We start from the raw sequence: 20,466 nt of genomic DNA on the forward strand, positions 1-20,466 counted from the left end.
CTTTTTCTCTGTCTTTCTCTTTCTTTTTCTCTCTCTCTCTCTGTCTCCATCTCTCCTCCCTCTCTCTCTCTCTCTCCTTCTGTCTCTCTCTCTCTCTCCCCCCCTACACACACACACACACAGAAAGATTATGATGATAATCCCTATGGATGGATTCTTTTCATCCCTAAGGTTGATTTACTTTTACTTTTCCTCCTTTAATATTCACATTCTGTAATTTCCAAAATAAGAACGTAATTGGTTCGTAGATTTGGGGTGTGGTCAAAGGAAAGGGCAGATTATCCGGCACGTATCTAATAGTTTGCTTCTTAAGAAAACCAGGCCCACGCAGAGAGCCCTGGAGCTTGTGTAGGGCTCTCCAAGCTAATGCCTCAGGATGCTCCAGATTCTCCTAGCAGTCTCAAGCACGTGAATTAAAGGGCATGACAGTCCACCCACACACTTTTCTGTCACACTGTTTTTCAAGTTGTATTTGAGGTTTTTATTTTTTAGTACTCTTTGTATTCTACTATCTTCCTGTTTTCGTTTTTGTAGGATTGATACAGCCAAGTGTTCCGTTGGCTGGTTTATGGAGAGTGGATGAGAGCGTGTAATATAGTGACAGAGAACAAAAGTTTTGATATAAGCACTTTCAAAACTGAAGTTTCTTTAAGCTCTCAAACTTTTGGTTTTTATACTATGGCAATCAGTTTGGCAAGGGAGACTTTCTAAACTATGTTACTATTCCCTTGGCTTCTGAAACAAAATGTACTTAACGCAAGTCAACTTCTTAATTATGACTTGGATTATCATTGAGCATCTGTTGTGTTATTGAGGTGTTTGTGGCTCTTTACCCTGCCAGACATTTCCCCCAGTGACTCTGCTTTGTGAGTACTTGTGTATGTTGTTTCATAGTGGTTCGGTTGTTATCATGCCTCTGAGTCTTTCCTCTTCTCTCCCTTTTAATTTGCTGCTTCTGATCTGCCATGAGCCAAGGAACTTTTTGCTGGTTAGAGTTATCTAAAAGAAGACTAAGTAGGGAGATATGGGAAGATTCTCTCTTAAAATGAGTGAAGTATGTGACTGGCTATTCAAAAACTATTTCTGCTACTTGATTATCAAATATTTTCCATATATTTGAAATTTCTGAATAACTAAAGTATCATTGTATAATTCTAAGGTAGTGATACCATGCTCTCTTGGTATTCTGTTGACCTTTTACTCATTTAGCTTATACATTCATCACTGTCTTCTTATTCTTATGAGATTTTTAAAAACTAACATAAGGAGTCGCCATTGGCTTTTTAAAATTGTAAGTAGTATCCCTTTGACATTTAAGAAAAACTTAAAGCATATCTTAATATTCCCTTTAAAGCACTGATTTTACTTGTTTACGTAAATAATTACACTTTGAAATATCATTTGTGCCTCACACATCTAAAGTTATCTGTGAAAAATTATTCTTCTTACTTTTAGAAAGTTTTACTGTTGTTTTATAACTTGAATACATGGGGATGGGTGGTCTTTCCTTTGAAAAGTGTTTTGTCTTTTAAGTCGTGGAAGCATGGGCAGGGAGAAGAATGACAAGCCCCTTCCGTCTGCAACAACTCGTCCAAACACTTTCATGAGGGGCAGCAGTAGTAAAGACCTGTTAGACAATCAGTCTCAGGAAGAGCAACGGAGAGAGATGCTAGAGACTGTGAAACAGCTCACAGGAGGCATGGATGTGGAAAGGAGCAGCACTGAGGCTGACCGAAGCAAAACCAGGGAGTCAGGTGAGTGACTTGATATGAACAGGTACAGATGAAGATTTGGGCCTTAAATTTAGAAGGGAAGATACAAAGGAGACTTTGTGTCTGAGTAGATTTCAGAATCTATACATGATAACACACACACCAGTGCCTTAGAAGTTAAAGGTAGGGCCGGCCCTGTGACCAAGTGGTTAAGTTTGCACACTCCCCTTCGGCTGCCCAGGGTTTCGCCAGTTCGGATCCTGGGCAGGGACATGGCACTACTCAGTAGGCCATGTTGAGGCAGCATCCCACATACCACAACCAGAAGGACCCACAACTAAAATAGCAACTCTATACTGGGGGGATTTGGGGAGAAAAAGCAGGGGGAAAAAAGTTAAAGGGTATCTTCATAGTTTTGTAACATATTCTCATTACCCAGATATCCCTTTGTTCAGCAAATTGGTGAATTTTCTTTTTCTCTATTAAATGTGATGATGATGAGGTCCTCTTGCTGTATATTAAGCAATCTGAATTTCTTACAAGTTCCCTGAATAACACCCCACTGTGCATTAGAGTGCCTGTGCATTGTAGAACCCCTCAAATGCGTGAAAATTCTGACATTTTTAGCATGTATATGCTTAGAGGACCAACTCAGATAATGGTCTTAAAATTACCACATGTATTTAACCTATCTCTGTTTCAGTTTTCTCATCTGTTATATTGGGATAATATACTTACCCTGTAGGGTTATTATGAAGACTAAATGAGATGTTAATACGTGTAAATATTTTGAACATTACCCAATAAATACAAAGTTTTCGAAAGGAATTAGATGTCATGATGATGATCATGACAGCAATGAAAAATATTGAAAGATAATTTTCAGCATTTTAAAAATATTGATCCTGAAGTAGTATTTGTTGTTTATAACATTTTTATAGCTTTCAGATTTGTTTCACTCTTTAAATTGTGTCTCCTACCTATGGTCTCTAAATGGATTTCAGAGGCAAATTGAAATGTCTTCTCCCAACAAACAGGTCTCAGATTTTTAGCTTTAGGGACATATGGCTCTCTTTTCTGTGCTAGATCCTTTGGGAACATAACAGGATAGGACAAGAAAGTACCTTGTGTTTAGTGACTAATGTAGCACAGCTGCCCTATGCATGTTTTCTGTGTGGGTCGTTTGTTCATTCACCACATGTACGCAGAGCGTGTAGTGACCTCTGGGCCCTTGATTCCTGCTGTCGGCCTTCAGCCTGCTGGGTCAGGAAGACCTTTGTCAAATAATTCCACTAAAGAGTATATATATATATATATATATATATATATATAAAGTGCAGACTGAGGAAGATGATATGAAGGAAGGGAACATAGTTCTGAGATAGTGCTTAACAAACAAACTATATGGAATTGACACAGAGGGATGTCAGGGAGGTTTCCTCAGGTCTAAAGGACCAGTAGGAGTTAAACAGGTTTGCGAGGAGGGACGGGTATGGAGCAGAGAAAAAGAGCATTCCAGACAGGAGGAGCACCATGAGCAAAGTAGTAATAGATGGAACCATGGCATGTTTGAGCAACTGCCAAAGACCACTGTGGGTAGAGCTCTGCACGATTGTGCAGGCCTCATGTGATCTTGATCATCGAAGCCATGGAGAGGAATCCAAAAACAGAAAGGAACGAGAAAACTCTTAATTATAAAAGTTTGTCGGGACTGGCCCCATGGTGGAGTCGTTAAGTTTGCCTACTCTGCTTCGGTGACCCAAGGTTTCGCCAGTTTGGATCCTGGGCACAGACATGGCACCACTCATTAGGCCATGCTGAGGTGGCGTCCCACATAGCACAACCAGAGGCACTCACAACTAAAATCTACAACTAAGTACTGGGGGGCTTTGGGGAGAAGAAGAAGAAGAAGAAGAAAAAGCAAAAGAAGATTGCCAACAAATGTTAGCTCAGGTACCATCTTCAAAAAAAAAGTTTATACTAGCCCTATATCCTTTTAATTGTTATGGATTATAAGTTACTTAGTGCCTATCTATTCTAAAATAAATGTTTCTGTATTCTGCTTTTAGGTATCTTTGTCAAATTTGTATTTATTTTAATACCTTTACTGAAAAAACAGTGTAACAACATGTAAATATTGTCAACCATAAATCCACCATTTTAATGATAATTTTTGCCATTTTTACTTTCTCACTTTTTTAACCTCACTAGTAGCAAAATCAGAAATTCCAGCAACATCAGCCTCTGACAAGCCTACATTGTCAGAAGAGGAGATGGAGAGGAAGTCCAAATCTATCATTGATGAATTTCTACACATTAATGATTTTAAGGTAAATGAAATTTTTAGAAACAACAGCAGCACCCGGAAAGCCCTGTCACAGAGAGACATAGTATCTTGGTTCTGGTCTAAAGCAGTCGTCGTTGTCGACTGATAGGACTTGGAGTGAGTAATCCAAGTCCCACACACTTCAGTTTGCACAACTCTTATGCATTTCTGCCAAGTACTCTCTTTGGTATTGATACTATGGTGCACAAGATCAAGTGGCGGGAAGACAGAATGGGTACCAATCAGTCCCCACTATGGGATAGTCAGATTGATATTAATGAAGAAAACAACACATTATCATCATGAGGCCTTCCTGCTCCCTATATATTACCTGTCATAATCTTTACAGTCATTTTATTGTCATTTTCATATAACCTTAAAGTATGACAGGCATTACTTTTTCTTTATTTCATAAGTGAAAAACTGAGGCACAAAGGAATAAACAACATGCCAGGGTCAGACGGCCTGAGTGAAACATTTCAAGATGTGGCTTTGAATTTGCTTTAACCCTAACCCCCTTCTTGAGCTTCGTTTTAAGATGGTAGTGAATAAGATAGACATACTGCCTGGCTTCATGAGCCCTATAATCTAGTGGCAGAGATAGTCCATAAACAGATAATTCCACGAATAGTTATTTAAATTGTAGTTGTAATACATGCTAGTAGACCTCTGGGGTCTTAGAAGGATCATGTAATAAGATCTAGTTTAGGGATCTGGAGTCAGCAAGGCTTATATTTTAAAGTATTTGTCAGATATATTAACTACTTTTTGCTATGGCATTATGTTATTAAAAATTCTTTCACGCTTACTTGTTCTCTTGACAATCTAGTCATTATTTGCTTTCTATACATAAAAGTCACCTTGGTTAACTATAGCCAGCCCACCCTTCTAAAACCCTCAAGCCTCTGAAATTGTCCAAAATTCAGAAGAAGTTTTGATTATGAGTGAGTTGGAGAAGAGTACTTTGCAGAAGCCCTTGGAAATGCCACAAAAATAAAAGAACATTAACTGGAAAGAGCCAAAGAATATGCTTCATATATTATGATTTATTAGATTCCTGGAAAATAAGGAGTATTCTTGTAAACTGGCAGCACAGCTTTTTTTCTTTCGTGGAAGTAGGGAAATGTGAAAGACAAGAAAATGGAAAAGCTAAGAAAGATGAAAAACGAGACAATAAGGAAGCAAGCAGTGGAGATTGGCTTTAGAAATAATTTGAAGGATGTACAAAGTCAGTAAGCAACAAATACTTTGAAAGGGGAAAAGTATGACCCTGTGATGAATTGGAAGTGGGAGAAAAAGAGCTTAGTAACATTTAAGTACAACAAGAGGACTCTTTGAAGAGTCATTAGTGCTAGCCCAGACCTGCGGTATGGAAGACAGAGTTGGTTATGACTCAGGAATTTCATTGTGCAGTGTACAAGGAAGCTTGCTGCAAAGTGGCGATAAGAACCAGGTAATGATGTCAGACATAGTGAGGGCTTACTGTGTGCTAGGTGCTATTCTATATGTTTTATATATATTAGTTCACTTCATCCTCATAACACCTTCCTGACATTAATATTATTAGAATAGCCATTTTTACAGATAAGGAAACTAAGATGCAAAGATGTAAGGTAACGTGCTGTAGGTCATGCTGCTGCTAAGTGGCAGACTCAGGGTTCAAATCCAGGCTTCTAGCTTTAGAGCATAAGCTATTTTATTGCCTTTAGGGTATTAGTGTGTCATGCTAAAGGATTACCTAAGGAAGAGTGTTTTTCTGACATCTTAATAGGTGCTATTTTTCTTAACAATAATGCAGATTAATATTTTTGAACCTTAGCTTTATGTTTGGCAATGTGCCAAGTGCTTTTATATACGTTTTTAATGCAATCCTCACAATAACCCTATGATAGGAAGTCAAGGCTGAGAAATTAGGTTACACTTGTAAACTCATGCTGTAGTAAGTAAATGGCAGAACCGGGATCCAAACCTACATTTGTCTAAATCCATAGCCTGTGTGTTTAGCCTCTGTGATATATATTTATTGAGTACCAAAAACGTGCCAGCCACATTTTAGGGAATACTGCCTGGATATACTGTCATATATGTAGTAAACACAATAGTCTGCCTTTATGAGTCTTTTATGGACCTTACATTCTAGTGGGAAAGCTCCCCGAAAGACAGGTAATAAATAAACAACAACTGCAAAAAGAAAAATAATGTTTCAGTGCATAGAAATTAAATTAGGTGATGTGATAGCCAGTGATTGGGCAGTCACAGAGACTATAGGAGGTGTCATTTCAGCTGAGAGTACAAAGACAAGAAGAATAAAAAACCATGAGAAAATCAGGGAGAAGGGCAAGACTATGAACTGCTGTGACATTAGAAGTACCAGGATAGAGTTAATTGGCATTATATGCAGATTCAGTGAATAAATTCCCATTAGAAAACACTTAGTCACTTCAGGTTAAATACTCAGGGTTGAATACTTGCATTCATTTCCACTCCCTCCTGAAAAGGTGTTATGATGATAATGCTGGGCTTAAAAGCAGGTAATAATCCACAAGGATAGAGAGCATACATACAAGACAGCAGCAACAGTCCGAAAGTTAGAAATTAGAAAGATGAGTGGTAATTTATTTAGCAGACAATGAATGCCTGTAAGGTGCAGATGTAGCTAGAAACAGAAGGATTGATTGGTTAAAAGTGTATATGCGAAACAGTTTTATATAACAGCTGTCCCAAATGTTTCAAAAATGCCAATGTCATAAAAAGACAGAGAGAGAAAGGATGATCTAGATTAGAGTCTAAAGAGATATCATGACATGTAGTGTCGCGTTTTCAGCTGGATCCTAGAACAAGAACAGCAAAAAGCTGTATTGGACATTTGGGAACAATTGTGGGTATTCAAATATGTACTATGTATCAGATAATATGTTCATTGACATTCTTATATGAGAGTTAAATTTCTTAGATGTACAGAAAGAAAACGAACAATTGATGATTCTAAATTGAAGTGAAGGCGTATACGTTGTATTACTCTTTAATTTCTCTGTAGGTGGAAATTTTTTCAGATAAAAAGTTGACATGGGCAAGGTATTGAGTGGAGTAGCAGAGGGGAAATAAAGCCATGTTGAGACATCTGGATGTGTGTGCCTTACTCCCTTCTTCATTCAGGAGGTTGCCCTTCTCACGTGCATCTTCCCCCTCAGAACAGCTACTCTCTTCAGAGGTTGAACCAAAGGATTTTGTACTTAGAAAAAGTTGAGATAGCTGAGGGTAGGGAGGCACACTGCTGTGTTGGTGACTCAGCGACCCAGGCTGCCAGGCTTTTACCCTCCAGACCAAAGATGCGGACCTAGCCAGATCATCCCATGGTAAGGACCAGTTCACAAGCCCCACACTTCAAGAACTTCCTAAAAGGTTTTTAGTATAGTCACACACCGCCTAATGACATTTCTGTCAATGATAGACCACATATGCGATAGTGGTCCCATAAGATTAGTACCATTTATCCTAGGTGTGTAATAGGCTATACCTTCTAGGTTTGCATAAGTACACTCTTATGATGTTCGCACAATGACGAAATCTCCTAAGGATGCATTTCTCAGAACATACCTCCATCGTTACGTGACGCATGCCTGTCTTTAAGCTAACCGTATTAACTTTCCTATGAAGGAAGACCTTATCTATTGAAGATTTTGCAAATATTAACATACCCAAACAGAATTACCTCATTTGCCACATTAAGGCCTTTGAATCATGACATTGAATTTCTGTTTCATAATATACCCTTTTCAGTTCTTTAAATGCTCATAAGATAGTTAAACATTATGTATAAAAATATATTTTTTTACTCTGGTCCTTTGAGTGATCTTTAATGTAATTGTTAACCTAAACACATTAGCCTTATAAAAATATACATTTCTTTTGTTTTTAAATATGACTAATATTGCCCATGTCGGCCTGCATTTTACTGAGCTATATTAATGCTTAAAAAAATAAGAAAACTGTCTTGTTCATAGAGCTTTCTACTGAGTTTTTCATAAGTAAGAGATTTTAAACTTATTTTAACACTATGGTAATGCTATTCATATTTTGGAGTAAGCTTTTATTTGCTATTTGAACAGGAAGCCATGCAGTGTGTGGAAGAGCTGAATGCCCAGGGCCTGCTACATGTGTTTGTGAGAATGGGAGTGGAATCCACCCTGGAAAGGAGCCAGATCACCAGGGATCACATGGGCCAATTACTGTATCAGCTGGTGCAGTCAGAAAAACTCAGCAAACAGGACTTTTTCAAAGGGTCGGTATCCTCCTCAAGAGTGGTATTCAGTTACTAGGCTCTTCAGTAGTAAAGTTTAAAAGTACCTATCTTTTTAAGTATTTAGCTTTTTTCATAGACTAGAATTGGGTCCGCTATAATATGTTGATGTGTAATATATTGATAATGTGTTGGTTGATACGATGGTGTTTTGTAGATTGTGCTAGGGCATGAAAATTATCTTCTGGTGTTCTGTATCTTACTGTTAGACCTGTGTTATCATGTAAGTAGGGTAGCAGACACCCCTTAACTGCACGGATACTCTGAGGCCCTCACAAGCCTATTTACATGCAAGCACCTGCATATTCTTTAAGGAAAAAGCTTTTCTTTATGAAAAAAATTCCGGAAAATTGACTTAAACTTAAAAGCCTTATCCTTTCAATAAACCATAGTTATTTTGGCCAGGAAATGCTTGTCTGTCCACTTTAGCCCCATAGAAGGATATGTAACTCCAAGTTCTTAATGATTTAGCCTGTTTCAAGTTGGTTTCATTGTGATTCCTGTTGATGCCTGGTTTGATGAAATCTGGCTGTCACTGATGTTGTGTTCTCATACAATAAGGTTCTGATATCTTTGTGATACACCATCATCACAAGTGCATGGATCAGGTTCGTTGTGTTTTAGCCACAGAACCTTACCCAGGCTTAGCTTCTAAAACCAATGTTTAAGGTGAAGATTGTGTAGAGTAGAAAATTTGTCTTTGGAGCCATGTTGTGCAAATATAAGCATAGAATCATACCCAGCACTGACAGGTGCCCACTCTAAGGGAACAGGAACTCCTGAGGGCCAAACATCAGATTCCCATCTCCCATCTTATACTCACTCGAAGTATATGCTCATTGAGTGGAATGGCAGTAATAATTCTGCGCTTAAGTTATTTTTCCCCTTATAAGTCTTTTTTGCCAAGCCCATATTGTAGTCTTGTAAATTAAATGTGCATGTGATGAAATGTACTGTATATCTTTCAGATATGGTCAACCTCTTAGAATCGTGTAACCATTAAATACCAAGATTGAATGTACTTAGGAATAATTACTGATTTGATTTTGTGAGGAATGATGACATTGTCTTCAAGGTCTTGGAATGTGTATACTTGCCCCTAGGATCCTTAAATAGTTGTCTTTCAGCAGTAAATTAGTTTTCTCTCAATTCAGTGACTAACTAGACTAAGGCCGTCTGAACCCAGTTAACTTCATAAGAAACTGGCGAAAATTGCTGTGATTGTCGGCCTTTAAGGCCAAGGTGGTTTCCCAGTTTTAGAAGAGAAATCTGTGGTTCACTTCAGTAACCAGCCAGTGAGAGCAAATGAGGGTATCTACACTCTCACAAATTGAGCTCTGCCCCTAGCCAACTGGAAACTACAATTTCAAGCCCTTAGAAACTACAGTTGCAGTAACTATTATAGTAATATATAAATATTTGCTTTTCACCCAGATATTATGATACATTCACGAGAAAATTTTGAAAATGAGAATGCTAGATTACTATTTACCATTATCTGTCTTTCTTCAAACTATACGCAGAAGTTGATTAGATCTCTGTCCTTACATAACGTTGTGGGGGAGCATCTAAGGTCATCTTCCTTGGATAATGCCAACTTCTGCCTAGCTTCCTAAGCCGGCGTGACTCTGGGAAACATAGAAAGTAGAAGGCCTCCGAATTTACTGGGCGCTGACCACTTAACTGTTCATCTGCCGTTTCTCCTACAGTTCCTTTCAAGGCATGCACCGCTACTAAATAGTAAGGTAGACTAGACAGAAGTTTCAAATAAGCTTTTTGTGTCAGACTGTTTATAAATAAAGCTTAGATCTTTTGGAATTTTCCTTACAAAATGCTATATAACTCTGAACATAATAGGTGCCACATATAAAACATCTCCACAAAGGCAACACCAAGCCATCCTCTTGGAATTTTCAGGACTTGCATCTAAATACTTTATGACATAAAGTAGATGGGTAGGTAGGTAGATGCATTATTGTGTTGGTAGATGCATTTCAAACTGTGTTGATACAGTCATTTTATCTCATGGCTTCAGAAGACTTCTTGTTTAAAACTGTCTACTAAAGGAAGTTGAGTGCAGTTCACTGTTAGCCACGCGATTGGAATCACTTTCACAGTGTAGTAAACAAATGCATCCAGGATGGTAAACATTGGAGTTGACGGTAGACACAAAATATGTGCTCTTCACGAAGCTTGATATGGTAATATTTCACTCTGTGAGATGTTTGTTGGAAAGGAAGTTCTTATCTCCTCCTTGACTATTTTTTTTGCCGCTTAGGGCATTTCTACCTTGATAAAAAGATGCTATTCAGGGCTTAAACAGACATGCATACTAAGTTTCAAATGCAAAATTGCAGAGGTGCTAGGTAACAGTGAAGACCATATGTGCTCACATAGGTAAGATCTACTCTAAATAGATTTTCTTGTAGGAATGCTTTGAAGATAATACTGGAGTATAAGAAGGCTTTTCACCTTCTTTTTACGTGTAGTTAGATTCTTATGATCAGTCATAATAATACTTAACCAATCTGATTTTGAGATATCTTCACTATCTCTTCCATGTTTATCCAAAGCAGGGTTTACATTTTTATTAAGTTATCATAATGCAAATTGTGGAAGATGCTGCTAACAATACTGTTGCCAATTATGTTATATTGTCTTGCCCTTTTAGTAGATTTCTGATCAGAACTTTACTGAATTTTTAAAAATTTTACATGCCACAACTAGAAGGACCTGTAACTAAGATATACAACTATGTACCGGGGGGATTTGGGGAATATACAGCAGGGGGAAAAAAACAAAAGGAAAAATTTTTCTAACTTTTAACCATGTACTCCTTTCTTTAAATTTTAGACAGGAAGCTAGCAGAGAAAATAAAGTAGAGCCTCTGTAGTTGAAATAGGAGGAGGAATGCCTGAAGTCCTGCCTGTGGGCCCCATCAAAGTGCAGTCCAGTGGCGTGATGGTCACTTCTGACCAAGAAGCAAGGATATATTGCAGCCCTGATTCATTCATTCAGCCAGCAGAAAATGTGTATTATGCAAAGCATTGTTATAGGCTCTGTAGTAGTCCAAAGACGTAAAGATAATTACCTAGGAACACACCCAGGATTTTTCTTTCAAAATCATACAAAAGGGTTGGAGCAAAATGGTGGGGTGAGCTGACCCAGGATTCTCTCCCCTCCAAACTACAACAAAGGATTGGAAAAACTGAATTTCAGAGACTAAATCTAATGCCAACACATTAGAGACCTCCGATACCAATAAGGCGGAGATCATAAACCCTACTTACGGCCTCGGAGGAGCTGGAACGGTAGGAGAGAACATCGCTCCCTCCCCTAGAGTCTGTGATCCCTGCGGCAGGGGTCGGGAAGGAGTGGGGGAGGGGCCGCGCGACCGGGGATCATCCAGGACTCCTGCCGCTGATTCAGTGGAGACCTGCTGTCGGGGGGGAAAGCTTCTGTCTGCGGGGACCCTATAAATCAAGGGCCTTGGGAGACTAGAGAACAGAACTGATCTGAATCCAGACTGGCACGGGAGAATAGTGCCCCTCCCTCCCAGCAAAGCCAGTGGGCGCAGCCATCTTGCCCCAAGGGGGAGAGCTCATAACACGTGGCTCTTGACCCCCATCTAGTGGCGAATGGCTGTAACTGCAACCGAATTCTACCACCATAGGAAAAAAACCGCTCCTCTACCATCCAGCAATTTATAAAAGCCCCAGACCAGAAGGAAAACAATAAAAACATAGAATTAAGTCCTGAGGACTTGGAATTAGGTAAACTAAGTGATAATGAGTTCAGAGCAGCTATAATCAAAAAACTCAATGAGGTAGAGAGGAAGATAGAGAAACAGGCTGAGTTCTGGAGTTATTTCACAAAAGAGATTGAAATCATAAAGAAGAATCAAACAGAATTACTAGAAATGAAAAAAACAATGGGCCAGATAAAACAGAATACGGATTCCCTGAATGCCCGTGTAGACAATATAGAGGAACAAATTAGCATAATCGAAGATAGGCTGAATAGCACCAGACAGAGGAAAAAAGAGAACTAAGAATTAAAAAAAATGAGGAAAATCTCTGAGAGACAGTGGATTCAATGAGGAGTAAGAACATAAGGATCATAGGAATTCCCGAGAATATGGAAAAGGAAAATGGAGTAGAAAGTGTGCTTAACGAAATTATTGAAGAGAACTTCCCAAATCTAGGGATTGACGGAGAAATGTGTGTAGAGGAAGGTTTCGGATCTCCTAGATTTGTCAGTGTAAAAAGACCTACTGCAAGGCACATAGAAGTAAAATTGGCAAAAAGGAAAGATAAGGAAAGAATACTCAGGGAAGTAAGAAAAAAAAAGAGAATAACCTATAAAGGAGCCCCTATCAGACTGTCAGCGGATTTCTCTACAGAAACCTTACAAGCTGGGGGAGAATGGAGTGTCATATTCAAAGCTTTAAAAGATAAAAATCTTCAGCCAAGAATACTCTATCCACCAAGAATTTCCTTCAGATATGAGGGAGAAATTAAATCTTTTCCAGACAAACAAAAGTTAAGGGAATTTGTAACTAAAACCCCTCCACTACAAGAAATCCTCAAGAAGGCTCTCATACCTGAAAAAAGAAAAAAGGGAGAAAGGGGACACAATCCACAGACTAGGGAGACCGATGGATAGAACCAGAACAGGACAGCAAATATTCAACTATAGCATTAGGGTAAAGGGAAGGAAGCTACCAAAGAAAGGACGATCTTAGCACTCTAACTACAAATGCATCACACGAGTTGGAATAACAAATGAAAATAATTATTTAGGAGCGGAAGAGCAAAGGGTCTAAATCAGTATTGGTCGAGTAAGTAAGACACCACCAGAGAACAGACTATATTATACACGAGATTCTAAATACAAACTTCAAGGTAGACACTAAAATAAAGTACAGAACAGAGTCACAAATCATAGATAAGGAAAAATCTAAGAAACCCAGCATAAGAAATTGCAGTATTAAATGGGTAGTCTAAAGCACACAGGAAAAGAAACACAGGAAAACAAGATAATGAGCAACAGATTGACAGTATTAAGTCCACATGCATCAATAATCACTCTCAATGTGAACGGATTGAACTCTCCAATAAAAAGACACAGAGTGGCAAAATGGATTAAAGAACACGATCCAACAATTTGTTGCCTCCAGGAAACACACCTCAGCCCCAAGGACAAACACAGACTCAGGGTGAAGGGGTGGAGGGCAATACTTCAAGCTAATAGCAAGGGAAAAAAGGCAAGTGTTGCATTTCTTATATCAGACCAAGTGGATTTCAAAATAAGACAGGTAAAGAGAGACACAGAGGGGCAATATATAATGATCAAAGGGACACTTCATCAAGAAGAAATAATGCTTATAAATATCTATGCACCCAACACAGGAGCACCAAGATTCATAAAGCAACTATTAACAGACCCAAAGGAAGATGTTAAAAACAACACAATAATAGTAGGGGACCTCAACACCCCACTCACATCAATGGACAGATCATCCAGACAGAAAATCAACAAGGAAATAGTGGAGCTGAATGAAAAACTAAAACAATTGGACTTAATAGACATATATGGATCACTTCACCCTAAAAGAGCTGAATACACATTCTTCTCAAGTGCACATGGAACATTCTCAAGGAGAGACCATATGTTGGGAAACAAGGCAAGCCTCTACAAATTTAAAAAAATTGAAATAATAACAAGCATCTCAGATCATAGTGCTATAAGGCTAGAAATTAATTACAAGAAAAAAACTGAGAAAGGCACAAAGATGTGGAGACTAAACATCACACTACTGAACAAGCAATGGATCATTGAAGAAATTAAAGAAGAAATCAAAAAATACCTGGAAACAAATAAAATGATAGCATGCCATACCAACTCATATGGGATACAGCAAAAGCTGTATTAAGAGGAAAATGCATCGCAATACAGGCACATCTTAACAAACAAGAAAAATCCCAAATAAGCAACCTTACAGCACACCTAACTGAACTAGAGAAAAAAGAATAAATAAAGCCCAAAGTCAGCCGAAGGAGAGAAATAATAAAAGTCAGAGCAGAAATAAATTCTATTGAAATGAAAAAGGCGGTAGAAAGGATCAGTGAAACAAAGAGCTGGTTCTTTGAGAAGATAAATAAAATTGACAAACCTCTAGCCAGACTTAGAAAGAAAAAAGGGAGAAAGCTCAAATAAACAAAATCAGAAATGAGCGAGGAGAAATAACAACAGACTCTGCAGAAATACAAGGAATTATAAGAGAATACTACAAAACACTATATGCCAACAGAATGGATAACCTAGAGGAAATGGATAAATTCCTGGACTCCTACAATCTCCCAAAGCTCACTCAAGAAGAGGCAGACAATTTGAACAGACCAATCACAAGGAAGGAGATTGAAACAGCAATCAAAAACATACCGAAGAATAAAACCCCAGGACCAGATGGCTTTCCTGGGAAATTCTACCAAACTTTCAGAGAGGATTTAATACCTATCCTTTTCAAGCTATTCCAAAAAATTAGGGAAGATGGAACACTTCCTAACACATTCTATGAGGCCAACATCACACTAGTACCAAAACCAGACAAGGACACCACAAAAAAAGAGAACTACAGGCCAATATCACTGATGAACATAGATGCAAAAATTCTAAACAAAATTTTGGCAACCAGGATTCAGCAATTCATTAAAGGATCATACATCATGATCAGGTGGGATTCATACCAGGGACACAGGGATGGTTCAACATCCGCAAATCAATCAGTGTGATACACCACATCAACAAACTGAGGAATAAAAACCACATGATCATCTCAATAGATGCAGAGAAGGCATTTGACAAGATCCAACAGCCATTTATGATAAAAACTCTCAACAAAATGGGCATAGAAGGAAATTACCTCAACATAATAAAGGCCATATACGACAAACCCATAGCCAACATCATACTCAATGGGCAAAAACTGAACCCCATCCCCCTGAAAACAGGAACGAGACAAGGATGCCCTCTGTCACCACTCTTATTTAACATAGTACTGGAGGTCCTGGCCAGAGCAATCAGGCAAGAAAAAGGAATAAAAGGAATCCAAATAGGGAGGGAAGAAGTGAAACTCTCGCTGTTTGCAGACGACATGATCTTATATATAGAAAAACCCAAAGAATCCATTAGAAAACTCTTAGAAGTAATCAACAACTACAGCAAAGTTGCAGGGTATAAAATCAATTTGCGTAAATCAGTAGCATTTCTCTACTCCAATAATGAACTAACAGAAAAAGAACTCAAGAACACAATACCATTCACAATCGCAACAAAATGAATAAAATACCTTGGGGTAAATTTAAGGAAGTGAAGGACCTTTATAATGAAAATTACAAGGCCTTTCTGAGAGAATTGGATGACGACATAAGGAGATGCAAGGACATTCCATGTACATGGATTGGAAGAATAAACATAGTTAAAATGTCCGTTCTACCTAAAGCAATCTACAGATTCAACGCCATCCCAATCAGAATCCCAAAGACATTCTTTACAGAATTAGAACAAAGAATCCTCAAATTCATATGGGGCAACAAAAGACCCCAAATTTCTAAAGCAATCCTGAGAAAAAAGAACAAAACGGGAGGCATCACAATCCCTGACTTCAAAACATACTACAAAGCTACAGTAATCAAAACAGTATGGGACTGGTACAGAAACAGGTGCAGAGATCAATGGAACAGAATTGAAAGCCCAGAAATAAAACCACACATCTATGGACAGCTTATCTTTGACAAAGGAGCTGAGGGCATACAATGGAGGAAAGAAAGTCTTTTCAACAAATGGTGCTGGGAAAACTGGAAAGCCACATGTAAAAGAATGAAAATCGACCATTCTTTTTCACCATTCACCAAAATAAACTCAAAATGGATCAAAGACCTAAAGGTGAGACCTGAAACCATAAGGCTTCTGGAAGAAAACGTAGGCAGTACACTCTTTGACATCAGTATTAAAAGGATCTTTTCGGGCACCATGCCTTCTCAGAGAAGGGAAACAATAGAAAGAATAAACAAATGGGACTTCATCAGACTAAAGAGCTTCTTCAAGGCAAATGAAAACAGGATTGAAACAAAAAAACAACCCACTAACTGGGAAAAAATATTTGCAAGTCATGTATCTGACAAAGGCTTAATATCCATAATATATAAAGAACTCTCACAACTCAACAACAAAACATCAAACAACCCAATCAAAAAACGGGCTGGAGACATGAACAGACATTTCTCCAAAGAAGATATACTGATGGCCAATAGGCACATGAAAAGATGCTCCTCATCGCTGATCATCAGAGAAATGCAAATCAAAACTACACTATGATATCACCTTACACCCATTAGAATGACAAAAACATCTAAAACTGATAGTAACAAATGTTGGAGAGGTTGTGGACAAAAAGGAACCTTCATACACTGCTGGTGGGAAAGCAAACTGGTGCAGCCACTTTGGAAAACAGTATGGAGATTCCTCAAAAAATTAAAAATAGAACTACCATACAATCCAGCCATCCCACTACTGGGTATTTATCCAAAGAACTTGAAGTCAGCAATTCCAAAAGTCCTGTGCACCCCAGTGTTCACTGCAGCATTATTTACAATAGCCAAGACGTGGAAGCAACCTAAGTGCCCATCAACAGTTGAATGGATAAAGTAGATGTTGTACATATATACAAAATCATACAAAAGGATTTAGGAACTAAATCCTAAAAAGAAATAAGTCTCTTGCAGGCTTGTTCTACACAAATCTTATGTTCAGCCAAATATTTTTTTTATCAGCAGTATGAATTTAACCAATGATTGTCAACTATCCCGTGGTGAACTGACTAATCAAGAAGTAGAAAACAAAGGCAAGAATATGGGTACCTTTTAGTTGTAATAGGACGTGAAAATAACAGTAGATATACTGCTGAAAGACCAGGAAGGCTGTAGTTGTCTCATGAGCTCGTTAAACAGCTTAATTGTGTGCTGCTATCCCATGGAACATGAATTGGCATTGTAGGGTCATCAACCAGAAATTCCGGAGTCCATCCAGGTTATATTCCATCAGTGGCACATTAGCTGAGCTAAAAGATATACATAATGAGACAAGAGTCAAGTGTCTGTTGTATAGCAAATAGATGTCAAATAAATTGCAAATTGTGAGGTCAGAAAGTTGGCATTAAGGATTCAGGAAGCCCAGAGTTGAATAATGTGACTGAGCTGAAAACTGTTTTGGAATGGCACCTTCAGAAGGGTGACCCTGCCTTGTAGTTGTACCTTGTTTTAAGTGAAAAATTTTAATAACGTGGGCTTCTGAGGCAGGTAAAAAGAGTGACATACTCTGAGTAGAAACTGGAACTGCGGTGAAAAAGCACACATTTTATGTATTCAGAGATCTGAAAGGATGTGAAGACAAATACTGCGTGCCCATGGTCCCTTCATTCATTCATCCCTTTCCTTACTATTTTGTGGATTTCCTTGTAATTATGTATATGTCTTATATAGTTAAATTTACTTTTGCTTTTGTACCTTTTAATTTGCTGTATATTAACTAATTAATGGTCTCAAATTATCTTTTTAAAGTTCTAAATTAATAGGTATGATTTTCAGCCTAAATAAGACCATGCTGCTATTTTGCATTTGACTTTCCTAAGTTTAAATCCCATTATTTTACGTCACATTGAGAAATATTTCATCCCATGAAAGTCTGAAACCCTTAGCTGTTCTTTTTTTTAAGATTTTATTTTTCCTTTTTCTCCCCAAAGCACCCCGGTACATAGTTGTGTGTTTTTAGTTGTGGGTCCTTCTCATTGTGGCATGTGGGATGCCGCCTCAACGTGGCATGACGAGCTGTGCCATGTCCGCTCCCAGGATTCGAAGTGGCGAAACCCTGGGCCGCCGCAGCAGAGCACACGAACTTTAACCATTCAGCCACCGGGCCGGCCCCTTCCATTAGCTTTTCTTTAGAGGTACAGAGTTTGTAACATGTCCCAATGATCATGTTATTAGTAATGTTGTCAGACTCTTTTATATCCATCCAGTTTTCCCCCCCATTGTAAGTTCCTCAAGGACAAGAATTTTTGTTTTTTCATCTCTTTGCATCTGGTCTGCATTACATAAAGTTTTTAATCAGTGCCTCTGACTGACTCAGAGGATACAATCGTCAACTGTGGTGAGCTCTTTATGGTGTGGGGTTAAATTGAGTAGCTCCTCCCCCAGAACTTCACGGGGCTGCCTAGTTTTCATCATTTAAGCCTTTCAAATGTCACCTCCATACAGAAGGATTTGCTGACACCCCCCCCCCCCCCCCCGACCCTGTCCTGGGATATCCTGATAGCACAGTTCAAGTTCTTCAGAATATTAGGCCCAACTGCAAGTATGCTTTTGTCTGTGCTCTTCTTCCTCCCCACGCTAATACAGGCTCTTTGAGAGCAGGAATCTGTTTACCAGTTAGTTTATGCCTAGAAAAGTGCTTAACATAGCAAGCACTTAATAGGTATTTCTTGACTGACTGATTTTTTGGTCTCTTTAATTATTCTTAACTTTTGAATTACATTTGCATGTGAGTTTTTTTCCTGTTCTCTTTCAGTTTTTCAGAAACATTGGAATTGGCAGATGACATGGCCATTGATATTCCCCATATTTGGTTGTACCTTGCTGAACTGGTGACCCCCATGTTAAAAGAAGGTGGAATATCCATGAGAGAACTTATCATGTAAGTTGTACTTGTTTATTTTGATGTATATCAAGTTTAAGTCATGCAAAACTCATCAGCTGGCTGTCTAGCATAGTGCTGTTTCCTTGGTGTCTCTGGAGACCCTTGAATGCAGCTTATGACTCTTTAAGATTTCTAATTTCAGAATAAAAATGTTCCATTATACTAGATCTACACTGGAGAGGCGATGGGGATTTGATCACCCTGTAGTCCAGTGAGGGTAGCAGGGAGTGCAGATAGAGCTTTAGAGTAATGTAACTGGAAGGTAATTACTCCTGGAAGCTTAATGTTAATCTGACTTTTATATCTTTCATTGTTCCAATGCTGTTAGAAGTGCTATTTCCACATAATAGCTTGTCAGATGTGACAACTGCATAGTACATGCTTGGATTGTAATAAAAGGAACTGAGATCTCAGGCATTCCTAGATTTGGACATGAGTGGGCAATTGCTACATTGTACAGACTAGTATTTCCCAAATGCTTCTTCAAAACATTATTTCCTTAAAAACTATTCATATAGTCAAATGCAAATCAAAACTACACTGAGATATCACCTTACACCCATTAGAATGACAAAAACATCTAAAACTGATAGTAACAAATGTTGGAGAGGTTGTGGACAAAAAGGAACCTTCATACACTGCTGGTGGGAATGCAAACTGGTGCAGCCACTTTGGAAAACAGTATGGAGATTCCTCAAAAAATTAAAAATAGAACTACCATACAATCCAGCCATCCCACTACTGGGTATTTATCCAAAGAGCGTGAAGTCAGCAATCCCAAAAGTCCTATGCACCCCAGTGTTCATTGCAGCATTATTTACAATAGCCAAGACGTGGAAGCAACCTAAGTGCCCATCAGCAGACGAATGGATAAAGAAGATGTGTTACATATATACAATGGACTACTACTCAGCTGCAAAACAGAACAAAATCATTCCATTTGCAATAACAGGGATGGACCTTGAGGGAATTATGTTAAGTGAAATAAGCCAGCTAGAGAAGGATAATCTGTGTATGACTCCACTCATATGAGGAATTTAAAATTATGGACTAAGAACAGTTTAGGGGACACCAGGGGAAAGGTGGGGTGGGGGGTGGGCACAAAGGGTGAAGTGGTGCACCTACAACACGAATGACAAACATTAATGTACAACTGAAATTTCACAAGATTGTAACCTATCATTAACTCAATAAAAAAAAAGCTATTCATATAGTCAAACTCTGCATACTGTTATGTCCCCTTTGCTTTGAGATTCACAAAGGGTATTATAGCACCTTAAAGAGTATGAGAATCCTGTAGTAAATCAAAGCAACAAATAAGAACTATTTAGCTTTGTTTAATTCCGCATTGTCTCACTTAATTGACTGTAGAA

General features: G+C 38.4%; 1 protein-coding gene across 49 annotated transcripts in view; it reads left to right on the plus strand.

Annotated features, from left to right (window-relative positions):
* EIF4G3 (eukaryotic translation initiation factor 4 gamma 3) overlaps positions 1-20,466 on the plus strand; it is a 318,192-nt gene that overhangs the window by 277,986 nt on the left and 19,740 nt on the right. For 36 of the 49 annotated variants that reach the window (XM_070246686.1, XM_070246729.1, XM_070246689.1 and 33 more), the window contains 4 exons: positions 1,534-1,754; positions 3,924-4,042; positions 8,148-8,320; positions 18,965-19,090. In XM_070246686.1, coding sequence (XP_070102787.1) covers positions 1,534-1,754; positions 3,924-4,042; positions 8,148-8,320; positions 18,965-19,090 — 639 coding nt within the window. The remainder of the gene's footprint in view (positions 1-1,533; positions 1,755-3,923; positions 4,043-8,147; positions 8,321-18,964; positions 19,091-20,466) is intronic. The other 13 variants (XM_070246742.1, XM_070246820.1, XM_070246662.1 and 10 more) reach the window with 1 other exon arrangement.

Source organism: Equus caballus, chromosome 2 (assembly GCF_041296265.1).
Source record: "Equus caballus isolate H_3958 breed thoroughbred chromosome 2, TB-T2T, whole genome shotgun sequence".
Lineage (NCBI taxonomy): Eukaryota > Metazoa > Chordata > Mammalia > Perissodactyla > Equidae > Equus > Equus caballus.